The following is a 22524-nucleotide window of genomic DNA, read 5'->3' on the forward strand; positions in this document are numbered from 1 at the left end:
GATTTCATTGACCTTTGTGTTGTATAACTTTCTGACCTTCGACTGTGCTCTCTCTGCCAGGTCGATGAAGAGTACAAGAATCCACACACGGTGGACAGAATTCCTCTGGGGAAGCTTCCCCATCTTTGGGGACAGTCCTTGTACATCCTCAGCTCACTGTTGGCAGAGGTAGGGGGTTTGTTGGCTTTCCAGGCTGCAAACCATCTGATTGGGAGTACTGGAAACCTGAAAGAGCAAAATGGCTCTCTGTGGTTGTGAGTGTCATTTGCATCTTCATGTCTGTCAGGTTGGGCTGTGCTGGCTCCCAGGCTTTCCTTCTGGCCTTGTGCATCATATTTACAATAAACTGCTTCTAGTCAGCTATATGCCGCCACTCTCCCTCCCCCTTCTCCCAGCATTCCTGGTCTGTGGCTAGATCCTGGTTTTCAAGTTGCTGGTCAGCAGGAGCTGGAAGCTTCTTAGTCAGGATTAGCACATCTGGTCCTAGAAGATACAGGAATTGGGAAACTACTAGATGCCCAGACACAGGAAGCAGAAGGGCTCTTCAGATCTCTCTCTAGAAGAGGCACCAAGACCAGGTGGTCTCTTAGCCCCAACACCTCCCACAGAAAGTCTCCTGCCTCTTGACCCATTCCCTCTTGCCCCCAGGCTTCTGTTGGCAAAAGCAAATGCTTCTTAGAGTCTCAAAATGAATCCCCCGCTCCTAAATTTGAGAGACTTTGGCTGAGCATTCTGGGTCCTTGTGGAGAGGTGTGGGAGAAGGAGCCTAGAGAAGAGAGGGACCACCAGCCCAAGGTTGGCCCAGCCCTGTGTGTTCTACCAGCTGTAAAAATGGGGAGGCAGTAAGTCAGAATGCCACTGGGCTCCTAGTATGTAAATGAGCAAATGAAAGATAGCACAGCAGAAGAGTCCCTTGGGAGTTATAGTTGCTGAGTTGGAGCAACAGTTCCATGGGTTTATCTGGTCTCCTGAGTTTGTGGTCAGTGCCTCAAATTAGTAGGGAAAATGCATATATCTCCTTTGGAAATCCAGCCCTGTTTTTGACTATCTGGGTGACTTTGGACAGGTCTCTTAACCTCTCTGAGCCTTGGTTTCTTCATGGTGATGTGAAAAGTGTGGACTTGGTCATCTCTATAATACTTTCCAGCTCAGATTTCTGTGTCCTGCCTCCTCCTTTACTGTAAAGGCCTTCCTTGGGGTCCATCATTGGATGCACTTCTTTCCAGAATACCTCCATCCCCTATCTTGGTGGTTAGATCATTTCTAGAAATTGCAAGGAGATGCACTTTCAAAAAGCTCACTTAGCAAAATAAGCAGAGCTTTATGTTTCAAAGCAGTCAGCCCTGGGCCAAGTCCTCACTCTGCCACTTCACTTAAGCACCTTTACCTCAGTTTCCCCAACTGAAAATGATGGTGATGATAGATCCTACCTGTTATAGTGCACATGCAGAGGCTCAATAAGCACCTGGTACTAGTAGTAGTTCAGGAAGTATTAGTTACAGTCTTTTCACTCACAAGTTGGGAGTGTGTTTGACTAGCCCTGCAGAGCCAGGTGCCAAATATGCAATACATTTATTAGTGGCAATCTGAGTGGCATACTTTGTTTCAGAGAAAGTGGTTGACTTGAAACATATAAAGGAAACAAGTCCTAATTATTTTAAATCCCAAAATTTGCCTCTTTCAAACTTAGGGGTAAGGTGAAATTTTAGTTGATCAGTATTTCATAGTGTTAATGCTCTTCTCTTCTTAGGGATTCCTTGCCACTGGTGAAATTGATCCCTTAAATAGAAGATTTTCTACTTCAGTCAAACCTGATGTTGTAGTACAAGGTTTGTGACTATGTTTTCTATTCATCTGTTACTTGTAAAACCAATGTTATTTTTTTCATTTAAATGGTTTCAGAGTTTCATTTAATTAAAACAGAGCGTACAGCCAGGTATAGTAGTGCACACCTGAAATCCTAGCACTTGCGAGGCCGAGGCAGAAGGATTGAGAGTTCAAGGTTGGCCTGGGCTACATAAGAAGACCCTTTCTCAAAAAAAGGGTGTGTGTGCGCATGATTTATCATACAGCAGTTCTGTAAGATACCTTATATAACTCAGTCACTCCCACACACAACAGTATTCTTCTGAACCACAAATTTACTTTCCTAAAGCAATTGTTTTCTTAAATTGAAACCTTGATTGCCACTGGGGCACACATGAATCATTGAGCATCTTTGAAAAGTAGAACCTGAGCGTGGTGAAAACTTAGAACTCAAGTGGAGCTCTGACTCTTTGCTGCTTGCCACCTGACTCCGCCCGTCCCTCCCTCCTCTGTAACCAGTTTGTCTTCCAAAAAAGTGGGAGATGAGCTCATGCTTTCCACCTGGCTGTGTCTGTGGGCTGTTAGAGCTCCTGTGCCTCCTCATGACAGGAACTGAGATGACCATGGGGGGAAGCTCTTGGTAAAGGGCTGGCCTGCTGGAATGCTCCCGGAGCAGCAATGTCTCCTGCCTTCCTCTTTCTGAGGACTTCCTGGCAGCTTTGTTATATTTTGGGTGCCTCATAAAACACTCACATAACATCAAGTGTCATAGCTCACTATACATACACTTTGTTGCCCCTAAATTATGCTGTACATTTCTTAGGGGAAAGCCCCATATTACCTTCTGTGTTGATTGGCACATAGGCAGCCATAAATTCAAGACAATGAAGAAATGGAAAACGTTCCTAGAATCTCTGTGGCTACTAGCTCATTTTGATAAGCATGCCCAGGATGTAGTGAGACAAGCTGCAGGTTAATACTTGTGCAGGCACCACATGGGACATACCTACCCATCACAAGACTCTCATAGGTAAAAATTGTGATGATTCTGGTGATCATCCCCACTTCACATGCAAGGTTTGAGGCTAATCTCACTCAAGGAACTACAGCTGACAGCTGGAGGTACAAACCCATTTCTGACTTCCAGGTGGGCTCATCTGGTTGGACTCCAAGGTTCCTGCACTTAGCCAGGGCACATTTTGCTAATTAGTCTCTTAAATCTACAAGACTGCTTTTCCATCTCTAGACCATGTTGCATTGATGGGTCCCAATTAACATTTTTAATGTAATGGAGTATAACAGAGTGGAAATTATCAGAGGGTCTGGCATAGAGTAGGGGAGATCCAGTTTCCAAAACTTGTCCACATACAGTGCATCAGATCATGAGGTTCCTAGGTCTTAGTCAAAATCAATGCTCTGAAAGAATTACTCCTATGGAAAGTGACCATTATCTGGCTTTGATAAATGTGGATTTCTGTATGTTATTAGAAACTTCAGAAGGGACAAATGTTAAGGGAAGCCCCAAGCCGGTCCTGCATGGCTAGTGGTCTCATTGGCTGGGAACCTGGGGGACCAGCTTCCAAGGCATTCAGCCAAAGCTGGCCAGTTAAGCATTAGAGGCATCTTAGGGGCTTGTGAAAATCAGATGAGTTAATGGATATTAGAATACTTTAAAAGCATCAGGAGCTATGTAAATGTAAGGAAGTGACATTCAGCTTTCAGTGGCACTTGTATGTATTGTAAGTTCAAGCTCCCCCTGCCAGCAGATGGGCACAGTGATGAGTCTTGGGACTTGCCTTAATAGAAGCCAAGCCTTTTTCCTCTGCCTGAGCCCCTCTCATTTCCAGAAGGCTCTGCTGCAGCTGGACAGGGCACAGCTGCTCTCTTTGGCTGTTATTATCCCCTTCCTCAGACCTCTGCCTGGACTCCTTTCCTTTAAGGTCAATGCATTTTCTTTCCTTACATTTATATGGGGTAAATGTAAAGACCTGCAGTACTAGGACAGGAGGTCCAGCCCAGCCAATCCCTGTTTTGGCCCCAAGTAAAGTCTCCCTCCTACATGGGCTCCCAGGGCCCAGGCACTCAGAGCTCCCTGCCAGCCAGAGAGCCAGGTGCCCAGCCTTACCTCTGAAGATAGGGCCCAGTCCAGTTCCTAGGCAGGGGTACTCTTCCCCACTGCTGGGGTCTTGTGTTTTAGTTCTGAGTGGGCCAGCTAACCCTATTTCTACCAGAATCCACACTAGAGTGAAAGAAGTCCCTCCTCTCCTTCCCTTCAGTCAGTGTCTGCTGTGAGCATACTTTACTGCCTTACCTGACCTTTGGGAACAGGGGCACAGGTTTCTTCTGGCATCCCCTGAGGGAGCTGTTTCTGCTCCCTACCCTGTGTGAAAAGGACACAAGGCAGGTTTAGAAAAAATGCAGACTAAGCAAGAGGCAAGACATTATTTAAAGTTAGGTAATGTGGCATGGGGCATGTTGAAAACAATTTCTAGAAGTCTCTTTGTCTCACACATTGTGAGTGCTTGACACATATGCATCATGGGTTTTGAGGGGTGGTGAGGACAGAGAACCAGGAAGAGCAGCAGGATAAATGCTGACATTTCCAAAGCTAGCCAGGGCATGGGAGCATTCTAATGTGCCTATCACTGAACAGAGGAAGAAAGGGCGATAAATTCCACATGTCAGTGCGTGGAGACACCAGGCACGATCCAGTGCTGATTCTGCACTTTTCTTGTTCACAGTCACTGTTTTGGCAGAAAACAATCACATTAAGGAGCTCTTGAAGAAACATGGGGTAAATGTCCAGAGCATCGCTGACATCCATCCAATTCGAGTACAGCCAGGCCGGATTCTTAGTCACATATATGCCAAGCTTGGTAGGTTGGGAAATACCAGGACACGTTTGGGAAGGTGGCATCTTTGTTCTGGATTTGGGACTTGAAATTGTAGAGAATTTGGCAAAGCACCAAGCAGGTGGCTGTGCTGCTTCAGTGTGAGGAATGTGCAAACTAGCACATCCTCTGAGCCTGGGCAGCTCGTAAGGCCATAGGCTGGCTGCACCATTCTACAGATCTGTGGTGCAACAAGGAGCCACTTTTGAAAATTCACAGTTGAAAAAGTCATTGGTGTCTTGATACTTCTAGTTTTTAATCTGTGGTATCTGAAAATGCTCATGTACCCATCAAAATGGGAAGAAGATCTCTTTGCTCTTCTAGAATCTGACTATGCTTAGTATTATGACTGAATGCTAAACAAATTAAAAATCAGCATGAATAAAGTCCTTCTAATAGTCTTTTCCATACAGACCAAACTGGTACTGTTAACATTCATGCAGGAAGAGAAGGGCGTAGGATTTGTTTCTATACTCATCTTTGTCCATTTTAGAGAATGACAATTGTATTAGAAAAAATAATCCCCCCAAATAGATTGCCTAACATAAAAACAAGCCCAGCCTTAGCCTAAATCACAGGGATTAGTTGGTACTCTATTTCCTCTAACTCCAGTTTCTCTTTTATATTTCAAATAGGACGGAATAAGAATATGAAATTGAGTGGGCGACCATATAGGCACATTGGTGTTCTTGGAACCTCTAAGCTCTATGTGATTAGGAACCAAATCTTTACTTTTACACCCCAGGTGAGAAGAGCAAACCAGTGTCAAACCTACCTGCTTCCTTTTATTAAGTTCTCTTTTCTGTCTGTTAAGCTTCTCTACTTTGAATATGGCAGAATTCTGCATATATAAGTTTGATGGAGACATATAATGATATCCAGTACCTTATACAAGTCTTTGCTCATACTAGCTGCTTAGAAAATGTTGATTGACTCCAATTAAGTGTGCCATCACTTAGTCATGAATATTAGTGAAATTCACAGCTTTATAAATATACTAGTAACAGATCACTTGACTCACAGCCCCTGTGCTCCTAAACTTATTAGTCCTAAACCCTTGTGGAGGTTGTCATCAGACCCTCTGTGTGACACACAGCTAGTCTGATTTCTAGACAGCACACCCCTTGCTGGGATACAGAATACACTGATTATGGAACTTATCTTTAGAGTCTTTGCTTCCAAATAAAACTAGCTCCATGGACGCACATACCAATTTTTTTTCATCCATTAGGACAGCTAGAAAGATCAATGATGGAGTCACTTTGCTAATATGAGGTGTGGCATGGGCCGGTGCTTACCTGGGCATATGGTTGGTCATGGGTCCTGGGTCAGAAGCCCCAAGCTACTCTTTTTCATCCTGCCCCATGTCTCTTGCTTAAACCTTGTAAGTTATTTCCACTAGTGCCAAATTTCATTCCAGAGCTGAGCATGTATTAACTAGTCCCCGGTACAGGAGAACAGTTTGATTTTCATTAACATTAATCAGGCATCAGTCTGGCGAGCAGAGTCTCCCCATCTCACCAACTCTCAGCTGGCAAGCATCTGCAAACCCAGCAGCCCCAGAAAGATAAGCAATTCAGGAGTTACTGATTTGCTCTCAGAAACAGTGATGTTAGGGAAGGTGTTTACATCCACTACGGGAAGTGCTGAAAACAGATCTAGCAACACACCTTTCCCTTCCACACTAATGTAGCCATGACCCCTGAGCAGGTGACAGATTGATTTGTCTGATCTCAAGAAGAGTGGCCTCAGATCTGTGGATTTAGGCCAGGACTTCCTTGAACATATTCCCTGTCAATAAGACTCAGGATTAGTGCTGTCTTGAGTGACAACTGGTGTTGTGTGGAGATAAATGAAGGGTAGCCCTTCTTTAACTGGTCTGTTCTGACTTTCAGTTCACTGACCAGCATCACTTCTACCTGGCCCTGGACAACGAAATGATGGTGGAGATGCTGAGGATCGAGCTGGCCTACCTGTGCACCTGCTGGCGGATGACGGGCAGACCCACGCTCACCTTCCCCATCACACACACCATGCTCAGTAATTCCCTGAATTCCCTATGCTGGCTCATGCCCCACCCATGATTTGAGCCCTTTTCCAAACATTTAGAACAGCTCCCATGGGCAGAGCTGAGTACTGAGGGGGCTTCCTAGCAGTTAAGTTTCTTGTCTCAGGAGTCTTCTATGCCATAAGGATTTTGATTAGATTGTGCTGATGAAAACACTTCAGTTCATAGCTCAAAAAAAGTATACCAGATTAAGTAAACTCATTCATCACTTTTTTTTCCTTAGCAAATGATGGCTCAGACATTCATTCTGCAGTTCTTTCTACAATTAGAAAACTAGAGGATGGATATTTCGGAGGCGCTAGGTAATTTGTGTGTGTGTGTGTTTGTGCGCACGTGTTTAAATAAAAGAAGCATTGACCTTTCTTAATGTCTTTGGCAGCCCTTCTCCCATTTTTCAGATGAATTGCTGAACCTAGAAGCTTAGGATTTTAGAGTAAAATAGAAAGTTAAAACTTACCTAATTCCATCTCCCATATAAAACTTGAATCAGGTCTAAAGCAGCATTTGGTGATATGTGCTAAGCATTTCTGGGCACCAGGAGGCATCAGGCATAGAGAAGTGAACAGGGCAATCTCTGAAGTGGTGTTCTTCCTGGAGTGTATGTGTGGAGTGCTGTGTGTTCTTCTGTTAATAGACATGGAAGAAAACACCCAGCACCTAAGGGCCAGAAGGTGCTCCATAAATGCTTGACTAGAGTGTGCTATCACATCAAGAATGAGTCACAGAACTTGAAACAAATTCCTTGGTGGCCCTCAGAACAGAGCATCTGGTTGGGCCTGCATAAGTCACTGTCCGCCAGCTTCAGTGGAATGAAACCCACTCGTGTCTATAGGCTGAGAGTAAGACAGGGGGCTGGCCCTCCAGGAACCCCTTCCTGCTTTGTACCCTCTGCATGCCATAAGGCAGAGGATTTCTCACTAGCATCTATCCTATCATCTCCCCAAACCTCCTGGGGCATGCCAGACAGCCTCCAAGAGAATCTCACCATGCAGCCAGGCCTATGGGGACTTTCCTGGGCACCGGGAGGCTTCCCTTGTGTCCTGATGGAATGCCAGCTGCTAAATGTGTTTCAGAGTTGAATTCACCCCTTTTCTCATCCTTCCACCCCAGGGAACCTGCTACCACAGGAAAGGCATGGTCATTTTTAAAATTGTGCTAAAATACATATACCATTCCCATCTATACCATTTCCAAGTGCACAATTCAGTAGTGTTGAGTCCATTCACATTGTGGTGAGATATCTCCAGAACTCATCATCTTGCAGTACTGAAACTCATACACATTAAAGATCTCCCCATTTCCCTTCTCTTGCCTCTGGCAACCCTGTTTACTTTGTGTCTCCATGAGTTTCGGTGGATAGCTCATATGAGCAGAATCATACAGAATTTGTAGTTTTGTGACTGATGCATTTTGCCTAGTCTAATGCCCTGATGGTGTAATTCCTGTATTTCTGACTCTGACCTCAGGCAATTTAAAGCAGCCCCTAAGACTGGTGCCTCTGCTCACATTGGTTGCTGGGGTCTTGCTGTAGGCCGGAAGTGGCTTTCTATGCGATTTCTGGCCTCTCATAAGTGTGAGGTGGTCCCCAGTGTGGTGCTGTCTACACTCCCTAGGGCTAGCGCCACAGCTCCCTTCTGCCTCAGGAAAAAATGCCGTAAGCGTAGAATGATCCTTCATTTCAGTCTCATCATTGCAAAATGATGTCGTATGCAGATAATTAAGCACTTGCAGTATGTTTTAGGTGCTTTCTCATTTAGGTGTCACTTTAAAGTATGGGTTAGATTCCTATTTAACAAGTAAGAAATGTAGGCTCAGAGAGCCAAGGGCACATACCACCAGGTGCAGAAGCCCTGCATGAGTCCAAAACTCCTCTAATGCCTGGGCCGAGGGCCTCCTGTTCATAGAGCACCATGAAGAGAACCATGGAGGAAACAGCAGTACATAGCTGACCCAGGATGCTACCTTTCCTACTTTTGTTTTGCCGTGCTGGGGAATAAACCCAGGGCCTCACACTTGCCTGTGCTCTAACTCAGAGCTATGGCTCTTGATAATTAGGGTTGAATCCTCATTTGATTTTTTTCTCTAGATCCGGGAACTTTTAAAAAAACAACTTACCCTATAGCCTAGATACTGCCCCCCTCATCCACTTGGGGTGGCTTGCTATCAAAAGCTATTTAAATGACTCCTTTCAGCCTTTCAGCTCTCTTTAGCCTAATAAACCTAACAAACCTCTTTTCACCTTCATCAGAGAAAAACTTTTCTTTGCATTTTTCATCTATTGCTCACATCCTACTCTTCCCCAATCCTGGAGCAAAATAAAACAGGCCTTAGAACTGGGCAGGTGACTCTCCAGGGGGAAGTCTTTTGTTCAATCAAAGGCAGCCTTTTCTTGCCCTGAGACCACCTTCACCTTAGCCCATTTGTCCCCTGAAGCTCAGGAAGCTGTGAATTCAATTGCATTGCCTGTTCCATTTTCTCCTTAAATAGGTTCTTGGTTTTCCTGGGTTTTGGTTCTTGTAGTCCTAATCTGATGCTGGTTGCTCAGAGAAAGGGTCCCCTTGTTTTCTGCTTCTAGATCTGAGGAGTTAAGAATGTTTCTGTAGGCTAGAAATCCCAGTGTCTTGGGGGCTGCTGCCTCTGAAGCAGGATTCCATGCTGTGGGTTTCTGTGGAGCTTTTCCCAGCCTAATGTAATATTGCCACTCAGCGTGTCTGCTCCAGTGTGAGGATGGCAGGCCACTCCACGAAATTCCTTCTAGAGAGAACCTTGGCTTTGAGATGTGTGTCTTCCATCATAATCCCCGTGTGCACATCAGGAGAATCATTGCTCCTGGTCCAGTTGTGAAGGGGGGACACCCAAACTTTGGTTATGGTTAAAAGAGATTTGCTCAATTTATTTTGTGACATTGTTGGTTGATTCAGAAAAATAGATTTGTATTTGTTGAGATTAGGAGTAAGAAATTGGCATAATTCTTTTGGCTTTTATTTTTGAGTTAGCATACATTAATAATGAGAGGGGATTTCATTGTGATAATTCCATACATGTGAACAGTGTACTTTGAACAAGTTCAGCCCCTCCATTATATTTCTACTCACCCTACCTCTTCCCCCCTTTTCAAATAGTGGTGGATTTCATTATGCTGTCTATATATATATATATTTATATCTATATCTATCACTCTATCTGCCTATTAGATAGCATGCTTCGATCCTCTTTACCTCTTACTATCCTTTCCTTTTCCCCACCCCCTCCACAAATCACCCTAATAGTCCCCCATTTACATTCATATCCCATTATTATCGTCGTCTTTTTGGGTTAGGTTCCCCAAATGGGCAAGAACATGCAATATTTTTGCATGGGCCAGCCTGCACCGTAATTCTCCTTTTTATGCCTCCTGTATAGTAAGATCTATTTGTCTTTTAAATGCTGGTGCTTTCACTTCATAGATGCTATTCAATTTTTGTTTTAATTTCTTGACAATCTGCTGAATAATATATTTACTGATTCTGGCTAAAGCACCACCAGGTTGTTGAAAAGTCTCACAGTGATTACTTGTGGAAGTTTGTCCACACTCCACCTATATCCCTAACATGTATTTTCTTGGCAGAGTAAAACTAGGGAACCTATCGGAATTTCTTACTACCTCGTTCTACACGTATCTGACCTTCCTGGATCCAGACTGCAATGAGAAGTTGTTTGAGGACACCAGTGAAGGGAGCTTTAGCCCTGATAGTGAATCAGATCTGGGAGGATATTTGGAAGACACTGGTAATCAAGGTACCACATTGAACGCTTTTGCAGATGGTTTGTTGAATTGATTTAAGCCTAGGTACTGTCATGAAATTGCTGTATGACTCAAGTACAGAAAACAATTGGCAATTTTGCTAAAAACAAACAAACAAACATGTATACTTGCATGTATTAAAATGAATTACATGCCAGTTTAAGAACCTAAACTGCAAATGATGCCATTGATAGTAGGACTTTTTCTAAACCCAAAAAAACTGTAGTCTCACAAAGTTTATTATTGTTGTTGTTATTATTATTATTTGATATGGCCCATTTGCCCACTGAAGCTTAGGCCCCTGTGACTTCATTTTCACTGCCTGCTCTAATTGACTCCTTAAAGTGGTCCTTAAACTAAGTCCTGATCCAGGACAGAACCCAGGACCCCATGCATGCTAGGTAAGCGTTGTACCTATTATACCAGTGAGTTACACCCCCAGCCCTCACAATATATGTTCTGAAGACAGAAATACGTTGCCTGAATTTTCAAAGGAATGGATGAATGATCTATGATTGACGAGATATGAATGATGAAGCCCCATGTATATAACAGTTCTCAATCTGAACAAGATTTTGGGGTCAAAGTAACTGGAACTGGGGCTGAGAAGGCTTAGTTCACTCTTGACAAATTAAAACAGGAAATATTAGCTGTTGTCCTTCAGGCTGTCTTACATATTATACAGCTTATTTTGGGATGATGTGATATAAACATTATCTTGGCCTGTACTTTGTTTTCCTGGGATGAAGGTTTTTTTTTTTCATAGAGACTAACATTTTATTCTTCAGATGTGGGCAGAGGTGCAAATATCTGTATCTAAATGTTGTTTTCCCCTAAATCTACTCAGTGCTGCCTGCTACACATACACTGTTAAGTATTAAGATATTTCTGCAGCATGTTTCATTGAGTCTTTTTCTTGTTTGTCCAATTACAGAAAACCTAGATGAACTTGACCAGTATATCAACCACCTTCTGCGAAGCACATCTTTGAGGTGCTATCTGCCACCACTTTGTAAGAAGACAGAAGATGGCCATGTTTTCAGTGCCATATACTCCACTCGGGACATACTTTCTGTGATGGCAAAAGCAAAGGGTTTGGAAACTCCATGTGTGTTATTAAACTATTTTCTGCCTGTTAAAATACCTTCTGTTTTCAAAGTAATGTGTGGACATAATCTAAAAGTCAAAGAGTCCTAAAAGCCAACAAACCACTACTCCTTTATCCTTCTGCTTAAGAGTTGAGCATTTTCAACTCTTCTAGCTGTTTCTTCTGGCATTTACATATCTCCCTATTTTTTTTTCTCTTTTGGCACTATTGGGGTTTGAACTCAGGACCTTCTCAGGTGCTCTGAGATTTGAGCCACACCCCAACCCTTTTTAGTTGCAGGTGTTTTTCTAATAGGGTCTTGCATTTATTTATACCCAGTCTGTACTGCAGTCCTCATAGTTATGCTTCCTGCATAGCTGGAATGGCAGATACACACCATCATACCCAGCTTTTTCATTGAATTAGATGGGGTCTCATAAACATTTTGTCCAGACCTCAAAGTGTGATCCTCCTGATCTCCACCTCCTGAGTAGCTAGGATTACAGATGTGAACCCCATGCCAGCTCATATCTCCATTTTTTAGCATATGTCCTTTGATGTATCAATTTGATTTGGTACCTTTTGACTTTTATGTGGGTAAAGGTTTAGCTGTCTTAAATCACCACTCCTTTACTTCACTTCCCCTAACCTACCAAGGCAGTTGTATTAAAGTTTAGTTAAATCAGTATTCACTCTGTGTATTATTATATACATGCAAATATTATTCTTAACTGAGCATTAGAATGTATTATGATTATAGCACCATATTTACTTTGTTTTCTAAAGTTAATAGTTGCTCTGTCTTTTCATTTGCTTTTTCTTTCGACATCTTCCAGTGGCCTCACAATACAAATTTCTACAAGGTCAGTCATATCAAGAATCTCTTGAGCTGGCAGAGAAGTTCAAGTGGTAGAGTGCCTGCCTAGCGAGCATGAAGCCCTGAGTTCAAATACCAGTACCACCAAAAAAAAAATTTGAAACTTCCTGCCAGGCATCAGTGGCTCATGCCTATAATCCTAGCTACATGGGAGGCTAAGATCAAGAGGATCACAATTTGAGGCTGGCCCAGGCAAATAGTTTGGCAGACCCCCATCTCCAAAATAACCAAAGCAAATGGACTGGGAGGTGTGGCTCAAGTGTTACAGCAAAAGTGCGACGTCTTGAGTTCAAACCTCAGTCTCACAAAAAATGAAATAAAAATAAAATTCCACTACTTTTCTTAGAGACTACAAAGTCTCTTTTGGGGGCCAATTTTGTTCTAGGCCTGTTGTATACCTGTCACCCTAGAGATTTCTTTGGCTCATCTCTTTAGTTATAGTCCCTGTTTTCTGAATCTGGTGTGCTTCCCTTTCTAAATTTATTCCTTTATTTTGTGGAATATAGTTTCAATGGGATGAAGGAAATGGTATAATTTAGAGGGCACGGTAGTGACAGCCCTCAACTTGCTTGTTTCTCAAGTTCCCTATCATTTCTGGCTTGGTTGCCCTGCACATGTGGATGTAATTTTTATTCTGGGATCTTCCTTCACCATCATCCTGGAGGGCTCCTTGGCTGGTCTCCTGGGTTGGTTCTCCTATTTTCTGTACCTTAACTCTTCCCCTTCCTTGGTTCACTCACTGATTTTGGTGGAGGACATCCAACAGTTTCCTGAGAAGCAGTACATGGTGGATAACACTATTGAAACCTTACACATTTGAACATACCTACAAATATCTTCTACCCATTTGAGAGTTTGACTGGGTATAGAATTCGAGATTGAAAATTTATTTTTTCCTCAGATTTTTAAAGCATATCTTCATTGTCTTCCTGTGAGAAGTGTTTCTGTTGAAAAATCTAAACCCATTCTGATTTGTGATCATTCAAATATAAACTGTTCTTCTCTTTGAAAGTTTTTAGGATCTTCTCTACTCCCAGGTTCTGAAATTTCAGTGATGTGCCTTGATGTGGGTATGTTTTCATCCATTGGGTTGGGCACTCAATGAGCCTTTCCAATCTGGAAATGAATGTTCTTCAATCGACTCATTTCCTTCCTTATGTTTTCATTGTTCTGACTTTTCTCTGTCTGTTCTTTTTTTATTATTATTTTATTATTCATATGTGCATATAAGGCTTGGGTCATTTCTCCCCCCTGCCCCCACGCCCTCCCATACCACCCACTCTGCCCCCTTCTCTGTTCTGCATGCAGTTACCTCAATCTTTTTTTTCACCCTCTCCATTGAAATTTTTCATTTTTACTGTCATGTTTTAAATCTTTGGTTCCCAAATTGCATCTGTTCTCGTATCATGCATGCAATATAATTTCTTATCGTTCTAAGAATATTAGTAGCAAGGCTTTTTGTTTTTGTGTGTGTTTACATTTTCTTCTCCCCAAATGGTTTCCACTTCCAAGTCACTTTTTCCTCTTGGTTTAGGTTGTGTTGTCTACATTAGATTCCTTTCTCCAGTGCCTGGTACTCATCCACTCTTGTAGGAGAATATCTAAGCATGTGGGTGGGACCCATGGTCTCAGTGTTGCATTTCGTGGCTGGTCAGATATCCCAGAGGTACCCTTCAGTCTCTTATTTATTCTTCTACTTGAAGGGCAAGGGTCTGATTGCCTGTGTGTCTCGTTACTTAGTGTCCCTAAGGAGTGTACTCGGGCCGTCAGACTTGTCAGTCCTTCCTCTTTTACCCTCTTCAGAGAGACCCTCAGCCTTCAGTGAGCATGAACAAGGCGGCCACCATGCTGTGTGCAGTTGAGGAGGGCGTCAAGGGCACTCACTACTTCTCACACAGCTTTTCTTCAGTCTTCCTTATTTTGGTTCCTCTGGAGCCCAGTTCAAGAGGTGCCCTGCTGTAGCAACATTCTGAGACTCCTGAGGATCCTCTGCTGCACATCTCCCTTGGTGTTGCACCTCCCTGTTGCAAACTTGGTGTTTGATTACCCTATCTCTGCTAAATCAGTTGTCTTTCAACCATCAGCTTTCCTACTTTTGAAACATTGTTACTGTTATCTTCTCTCTTGTTTTCCCTATTCCTCAGGATTTCTTTTTTTGTTTGTTTTATTTTTGTTGTTTTGAAACAGGGTGTCACTATGTTTTCCACGCTGCCCTTAAATTCATTATGTAGCTCAAGCTAGCCTCGAACTATGTAGGTCAAGGTGGTCTCAAACTCATGACCCTCCAGCTTCCACCTTCCAAGTGCTGGGTTTGTGCCACCGTACCTAGATTTATAAATACCTTTGAAATATACCTCAGATTTATGTTGAAAACTTCCTAGTCTCCTGAGATGATATGCTTTGGCTAAATGACTTACAGAATGACTATAGATAATGGTAATATCCAAAGTGATTTAAAAACAACCCCTAACACCCAGCAGTGTGGCAGAGTGAAACATGTTCTGGACAGGGAACCCAAACACCTTGATTATGGAACTCCTGTGACCTTGGACAAATGCTCTGTCCTCTCTGAGTTTTAGTTTCCTCCTTTGAAGGGAAAAAAAGAGTCAGGTTTCTAAGTCTCTTTACAGTCCTGGAGGGATTTTCCCTGAGTCCAGGATTGATGGTGAAATCAAAACAAAATCCATATTCTGCTTATTTCTTGTTCCCAGATTCGGCACATGACGTGGCTACATAATAAATTCTCATTGAAATTAGTTAACCTAAATAACCATCCTGCCAGTTGCTTTGTGGTAAATAAGGAATAACCACTGCATCTCTCAAAAGATGTACTTTATTGTTATTCATCCTCAGAAGAATTCTTTTTATTATTTTTTCTAGTTGTTCCCATGATTTTGCCAACTAAGAGTCTCAGTGCCCACCGTAAATCACTGAATCTTGTTGACTCTCCTCAGCCACTCCTAAAAAAGGTAAGTGTTTGAACAGCTTTTTAAAAAGTGTAACACTTTGTAATGCAGGTCAGTCCCAAGAACTCTCTTAATTGGTGGAACTCAAAGAACACATTTCTTGAGTTGCAGAACTTTTTGGTTTATATGCCCTGAGTTTTTTTTCTTTATTCATTTATTTATCTGTGCATACAATGTTTGTGCTATTTCTCCCCCCTGACCCCCTACCCCCCTCGCTTCCAGGCAGAACCTGTCCTGCCCTTTTCTCCAATTTTGTTGAAGAGAAGACATAAGCAATAATAAGAAAGACATAGTGTTTTTGCTAGTTGAGATAAGGACAGCTATACAGAGAGATTCCTAGCATTGCTTCCATGCACATGTGTATTGCAACCCTAATTGATTGAACCAGACCTCTTCACTACTTCCCGGCCACCTTCCCATATTGACCTCTGTCATTTTAAGGTTACTGTAGTAGCTCCTCTGCAGTGGGGACATCAAACATTTTCAAGTTTCGGGTTTCCTGCCTTTCCCTATTCCTCCTGTATGTGCTCTCCCCTTAGTGTGTGACCCAAGTCCAACAATACTACTGCATTTGCCCTAGATCTAAACTCTGCATATGAGGGACAACACATGATTTTTGGTCTGAGCCTGGCTAACCTCGCTCAGGATGATGTTCTCCAGTTCCATCCATTTACTTGCGAGTGATAAGATTTCATTCTTCTTCATGGCTGAGTAAAATTCCATTGTGTATAAATACCACATTTTCTTGATCCATTCATCAGTAGTGGGGCATCTTAGTTGTTTCCATAACTTGGCTATTGTGAATAGCAGTGCAATAAACATGGGTGTGCAGGTCCCTCTGGAGTAACCTGAGTCATATTCCTTTGGGTATATCCCTAGGAGTAGGATTGCTGGATCATATGGCAGATCTATGTTTAGATTTTTAAGAAGACTCCATATTGTTTTCAGAGTGGTTACACTAGCTTGCATTCCCACCACAGTGTAAGAGGGTTCCTTTTTCCCCACATCCTCACCAACACCTGTTGTTGGTGGTGTTTTTGATAATAGATATTCTAACAGGGGTGAGGTAGAATCATAGTGTGGTTTTGATTTGCATTTCCTTTATGGCCAGAGATGGTGAGCATTTTTTCATGTGTTTTTTGGCCATTTGAATTTCTTCTTTTGAGAAAGTTCTGTTTCATTCAGTTGCCCATTTCTTTATTGGTTCATTAATTTTGAGAGTGTTTAGTTTTTTGAGTTCCCTATGTATTCTGGTTATCAGTCCTTCGTCTGATGTATAGCTGGCAAATATTTTTTCCCACTCTGTGGGTGGTCTCTTCAGTTTAGAGACCATTTCTTTTGCTGTGCAGAAGCCTTTTAATTTGATGTGGTCCCATTTGTCCATCCTTTCTCTTAGTTGCTGAGCTGCTGGGGTTCTACTGAGGAAGTCCTTGCCTATACCTATTACTTCCAGGGTATTCCCTGCTCTTTCCTATACTAACTTCAGAGTTTCAAGTCTGATATTAAGGTCATTGATCCATTTTGAGCTGATACCAGTACAGGATGATAAACATGGATCTAGTTTCAGGCAGCTAACCACTTTTCCCAGCAACATTTGTTGAAGATGCTGTCTTTTCTCCATCATATGTTTTTGGCGCCTTTGTCAAAAATAAGGTGGGACTCTACCATTTGATCCAGCAATACCACTCTTGGGGATATACCCAAAACAGTGTGACACAGATTACTCCAGAGGCACCTGCACACCCATGTTTATTGCAGCACTATTCACAATAGCCAAGTTATGGAAACAGCCAAGATGCCCCACCACTGACGAATGGATTAAGAAAATGTGGTATCTATACACAATGGAATTTTATGCAGTCATGAAGAAGAACAAAATGTTATCATTCGCCAGTAAATGGATGGAATTGGAGAACATCATTCTGAGTGAGGTTAGTCTGGCCCAAAAGACCAAAAATCACATGTTCTCCCTCATATGTGGACATTAGATCAAGGGCAAACACAACAAGGGGATTGAACTTTGATCACATGATAAAAGCGAGAGCCCACAAGAGAGATATGAGGATGGGTAAGACACCTAAAAAATTAGCTAGCATTTGTTGCCCTCAACGCAGAGAAACTAAAGCAGATACCTTAAAAGCAACTGAGGCCAATAGGAGAAGGGGACCAGGAACTAGAGAAAAGGTGAGATCAAGAAGAATTAACCTAGAAGGTAACACACATGCACAGGAAATCAATGTGAGTCAACTCCCTGTATAGCTATCCTTATCTCAACTAGCAAAAACCCTTGTTTCTTCCTATTATTGCTTATACTCTCTCTTCAACAAAATTAGAGATAAAGACAAAATAGTTTCTGCCGGGTATCAAGGGGGTGGTAAGGGAGGGAGTGGGGTCAGGGGGGAGAAATGACCCAAGCATTGTATGCACATATGAATAATAAATAAATAAATAAATAAATAAAATAAAAGTTAGTTACTCAAAAAAATAAATAAGGTGGATATAGCTGTGTGGATTCATATCCGGGTCCTCTGTTCTGTTCCACTGGTCTTCATATCTGTTTTTGTGCCTGTACCGCACTGTTTTTATTGCTATTGCTTTGCAATATAGTTTGAAGTTGGGTATTGTGATACCTCCTGCATTGCTCTTTTTGCTGAGTATTGCCTTGGCTATTCGTGGCCTCTTGTGTTTCCATATAAATTTAACAGTAGATTTTTCAATCTCTGATGAATGTCATTGGGATTTTGATGGGAATTGCATTAAACATGTAGATGGCTCCCCTTGAGCACGGGAGATCTTTCCACCTTCTGTAGTCTTCCTAGAGCTCTTTCTTCAGGGGTTTGTAGTTCTCCTTGTAGAGGTCATTCACATCCTTTGTTAAGTTTACTCCTAGGTATTTGATTTTTTTTGAGGCTATTGTAAATGGAATTGTTTCCATATATTCTTTCTCAGTTTGTTCATTATTGGTGTATAGAAAAGCTAATGATTTTTGTAAGTTGATTTTGTATCCTGCCACCTTGCTGAAGCTGTTTATGCTGTCTAGCAGTTTTGGGGTAGAGTTTTTTTGGGTCTTTAAGATATAGGATCATGTCACCTCCAGATAGGGATATTTTGACAGTTTCTTTATCTATTTGCATTCCTTTTATTCCTTCTTCTTGCCTAATTGCTCTGGCTAGGAATTCCAGTACTATGTTGAATAGGAGTGGGGATAGTGGGCACCCTTGTCTCGGAAATGGTTTTAGTTTTTCACCATTAAATATGATGTTGGCTGTAGGTTTGTCATATATAACCTTTGCAGTGTTGAGGTATATTCCTTCTATTCCTAGTTTTCTTAGAGCTTTTATCATGAAGTGGTGTTGGATCTTATCAAAGGCTTTTTCTGCATCTATTGAGATGTAGATGCCCCGAGTTTTGGTGAGAATCCAGTCACTCAGTTGTCTAGATTCTGATTTGCTTCATTACGTACACTTAGTTTGGTATAAACCTCTATAATATTTTGCCTGTAGGAAAAGGCTACAGCCTTTCTGCCTACTCATTAGAACCCAGATAGCATTAGAGGAAATAAATTTGCTGCTCCTTTTGCCTTCTCCTATCTAAGTCAGCCAGCTAGCCAAGGTACAGGTAACAGGGTACGAGATGCTGTTCCTCATATTCTTAATGTAATGAAAACCAGGAAGAGATTCCTCAGAAGTGTAAAATTTCAGGGTGTTTCTCATTTCCAATATTTTGTTACTTTATCTAGAAGTCGCCCTGATTTTATCCTATATGAATTAAACTATCCAGTGTCTGTCATCTTCAATTTTAGGTTGTTTAAAACATACATTTTCTGTTTTGTTTTCAAGAAATATTTTATTAAACTATCACATAAAGATAGGAAGATACATAAAGCTCAAGTATAGAATGCAAGAAATTGTCACTGAGCTAGTATACATTCTGTGCATGCCTCCTCCCAGTTATTTCCTCTCCCTGTAGTCCAGTTGTAACTGCTAGGGGCTAGTGATTGTTCAAATCTACAAGACCAGTGGTAGAACATTTGCCTAGCATGTGTAAGGCCCACTGTGGGATGAAAATAGGCTGTTCTTGTGATTTTTGGCAGCAGAGATTAGTTTTCCCTGGTTTTGAACTTTGCATAATTAAAATTTAGACATATTTAACCTGTTAAATATATATATTTAATTGACCATGTTTAAATGTTGACCAACACAGTAATTCACTGATCAAAAATAATGAAAGCCTATAAATAAAAGGTGAAAAAATTACTGAAAAAAATGGAACCCAGTAAACACAGTGCCAGAGTTCACAGACCAGGTTGGTGTTTTTCTTCCTGATCATATGAAAGTTCCCATGCTCAGCCCTTTCCCTGCTTTTTGGCTTTTGTGTGGCTAGGCTCCCAAAGATGACTTCCAGTGGCCCAAAGATGACCATGGTGACATGGACTGTGAGAAGCTGGTTGAGCAGTTGAAAGATTGTTCAAACCTACAGGACCAAGCAGACATTCTGTACATCCTTTATGTAATAAAGTGAGTTTGTTTGGGCTCCTGTAACAGCATACTATGAACTGGTGTTATAAACACAAATGCATCACTCATAGTTTTGGAGACTGGAAATCCAAGATCAAGATGCCAGTAGATCTGGTGTCTGGTGAGGACTCACTTTTTCGTGGATGGTGCCGTCTTCCTGTGTCTTCACATGCCACCTGCGGAAGGGATGCACTATCTTTTTATTTTCTTTGGTGGTTTGAACTCAGGGCCTCCTTTTTTTTTTAGTTATTTTTTGGATAGGCCTGTGTCAGTCTGGACCATGATCCTTCTATTTATGCATCTTTCATAGCTGGGATAACAGACTCAATGCCACCATGTTGAAATGCGTTGAAATGGGGGTCTCCATAACTTTTTGCCCAAGCTGCTCTCAAACTGCTATCCTCCTGATTTCCATGTCCTGATTAGCTAGGATTACAGGTGTGAGCCACTGTGAAAGGCACTATCTTGATCATTATGGCTCTGCCCTGAAGACGTAATCAGCTCCCAAGCTCCCCACTTCCTAATATCATCATTCTGAGGGTTAGCATTTTATCACAGGAATTTGAGGGTGACACAAACATGCATGCACAGCAGTAACTTCATGGTCCATACTACATTGAACTTTCTCAGTTCTCCTTGATTATTTTGTCTCTAGTCACTCCAGTAACCCCAGGCCATGATTATATTCACTCACATTACCCAGGATCTCCATGAATAACACTTTCATCTCCCTCTCTACGTACTGATACTTGCCTTCGAGGAGAAGGCTAGGAGAGACCTGGATCCCACAATGTCTGGATGTTAGGCATCAATTTCAAAGGACATAGAGAAGGTTTGCTGAAGCTCAGCAATAGTAGGAATGTCCAAGCACTTGGCAGAATGCAGGGTGATCTGTTCCTCTCAGCCTTAACATTCTGGACCAAAACTCTGTATTTTTCTACCTCTTGACAGGGGTCCCAACTGGGACACCAATCTCTCTGGACAGCATGGGGTCACCGTTCACAGTCTTCTGAGTGAGCTTTATGGAAAAGCCGGCATGAACCAGGAGTGGGGTTTGATTCGCTACATCTCAGGCCTGCTCAGGAAGAAAGTGGAGGTCCTGGCTGAGGTCAGAGCAAATGTGCCTTCTGTGTTGTCTGTTCATCTCCTCTCACCCCATGCCTTCTTTCTCTTACAATCATCCAGTTATGGAAGCTTGAGGCAAGCACCTCTTATCTGTAAAGAAAATCATGGATCTAATCCAGTGCTGGGGCAGCCCCTCCTCTCCTGACCTCCCACTGCCCTGGGAAGAGAGCAGAGGGAAGGGAATTCAAGTTGATGAATTTAGTTAATCTTAAGAACCAAACAGAAAGAAAGGCTTACCAAGAAATCAAATGAAAATGCCTGGCATCTTCTGAAATAGAGCTTTACTATTTCTGTACATCCACAGTACAATGATCATTAATATTTATGACCCCAAGGGCCTGCAAAATCCAGAACCACTTTCAATAACATTAAATTTCAATGTTCTTATAAAGTGATGATAGTTACTACATGTGTATAATGGGGAAACTGGAATGTAATGTGTTCATTAACTCTTGCCATCACTGAGCACTTGTCCCCACTGTGTTGAATACCAGGGATTTCAAGGTGTTTGCTACACTAGATGGGCATTAAATTTCTACTCATGGGCCATGTAGAGCTACGCCTGAGGCCACACCTGAGGGACACAGATCACAGGGACCCAGCCCTGCCTAGGTTGCTCAGTCTGGGTTCTAGGCATGAATTTTTCAAATTAAGGGTACCATGTACTATAAAATTTGTAAAGATAAACTTCTGATCTTATTGGCATTGACCCTTCCCCATTGGTATTGCCTAAGTTCCCTCTCTCTATTCCCCTCTCCCAAATGTGTAGGCATGTGCAGACCTGTTGTCCCACCAGAAGCAGCTTACGGTGGGCTTACCACCCGAGCCCCGGGAGAAGACCATCTCTGCGTAAGTGCTCATTCAGGGGACCACAGGTGTGGGGGAATGGTGGGAAAACATCAGTGCTCTGCACTTTTCAGGAGGAGAGGCTTTTTGAAGACACTGTGTCACACAGGTACTTCTTACACAGGAAATAGGGATCTTCTATGGAGGGTGAGGGGCCCTTTATCTGAGACACTCAACGTGTTTGTGACCTCCTCCTCCTTCCTAGACCACTACCCCCAGAAGAGCTCACAAAACTCATCTATGAGGCCAGCGGCCAGGACATTAGCATCGCCGTCCTCACACAGGTCAGCGGCTGGTACAGGAGGGGCCAGGCCACAGCCTTCCTCGATGCAGCAGGGGTCCTCTCGGACACCCACTGCATCTCTGAAGCTCTGTCCCCATGTGTGTCTGCATCAGGAGATTGTGGTTTACCTGGCCATGTATGTCCGGGCCCAGCCCAGCCTCTTTGTGGAGATGCTCAGGCTCCGGATTGGACTGATTATTCAGGTGATGGCCACAGAGCTGGCAAGGAGTCTGAACTGCTCAGGTAAGAAGCCCTGGCTCCCACAGCTCCTGCC

The 22524-nt window shown here is 42.5% G+C and overlaps 1 protein-coding gene across 7 annotated transcripts in view; it reads left to right on the top strand.

The window, feature by feature from the left end:
- The window catches only part of Phka2 (phosphorylase kinase regulatory subunit alpha 2), a 77411-nt gene that overhangs the window by 41784 nt on the left and 13103 nt on the right, over window positions 1–22524 (top strand). For 2 of the 7 annotated variants that reach the window (XM_074064217.1, XM_074064216.1), the window contains exons 12-25: window positions 61–168; window positions 1751–1829; window positions 4548–4682; window positions 5333–5442; window positions 6593–6737; window positions 6989–7067; window positions 10373–10542; window positions 11484–11657; window positions 15394–15482; window positions 19863–19996; window positions 20948–21104; window positions 21891–21970; window positions 22173–22251; window positions 22364–22493. In XM_074064217.1, coding sequence (XP_073920318.1) covers window positions 61–168; window positions 1751–1829; window positions 4548–4682; window positions 5333–5442; window positions 6593–6737; window positions 6989–7067; window positions 10373–10542; window positions 11484–11657; window positions 15394–15482; window positions 19863–19996; window positions 20948–21104; window positions 21891–21970; window positions 22173–22251; window positions 22364–22493 — 1669 coding nt within the window. Of the gene's footprint in view, window positions 1–60; window positions 169–1750; window positions 1830–4547; window positions 4683–5332; window positions 5443–6592; window positions 6738–6988; window positions 7068–10372; window positions 10543–11483; window positions 11658–15393; window positions 15483–19862; window positions 19997–20947; window positions 21105–21890; window positions 21971–22172; window positions 22252–22363; window positions 22494–22524 lie in introns of those variants that run through there. The other 5 variants (XM_074064215.1, XM_074064219.1, XR_012444638.1 and 2 more) reach the window with 5 other exon arrangements.

The sequence above is a fragment of the Castor canadensis genome, chromosome X (assembly GCF_047511655.1).
Source record: "Castor canadensis chromosome X, mCasCan1.hap1v2, whole genome shotgun sequence".
NCBI lineage: Eukaryota > Metazoa > Chordata > Mammalia > Rodentia > Castoridae > Castor > Castor canadensis.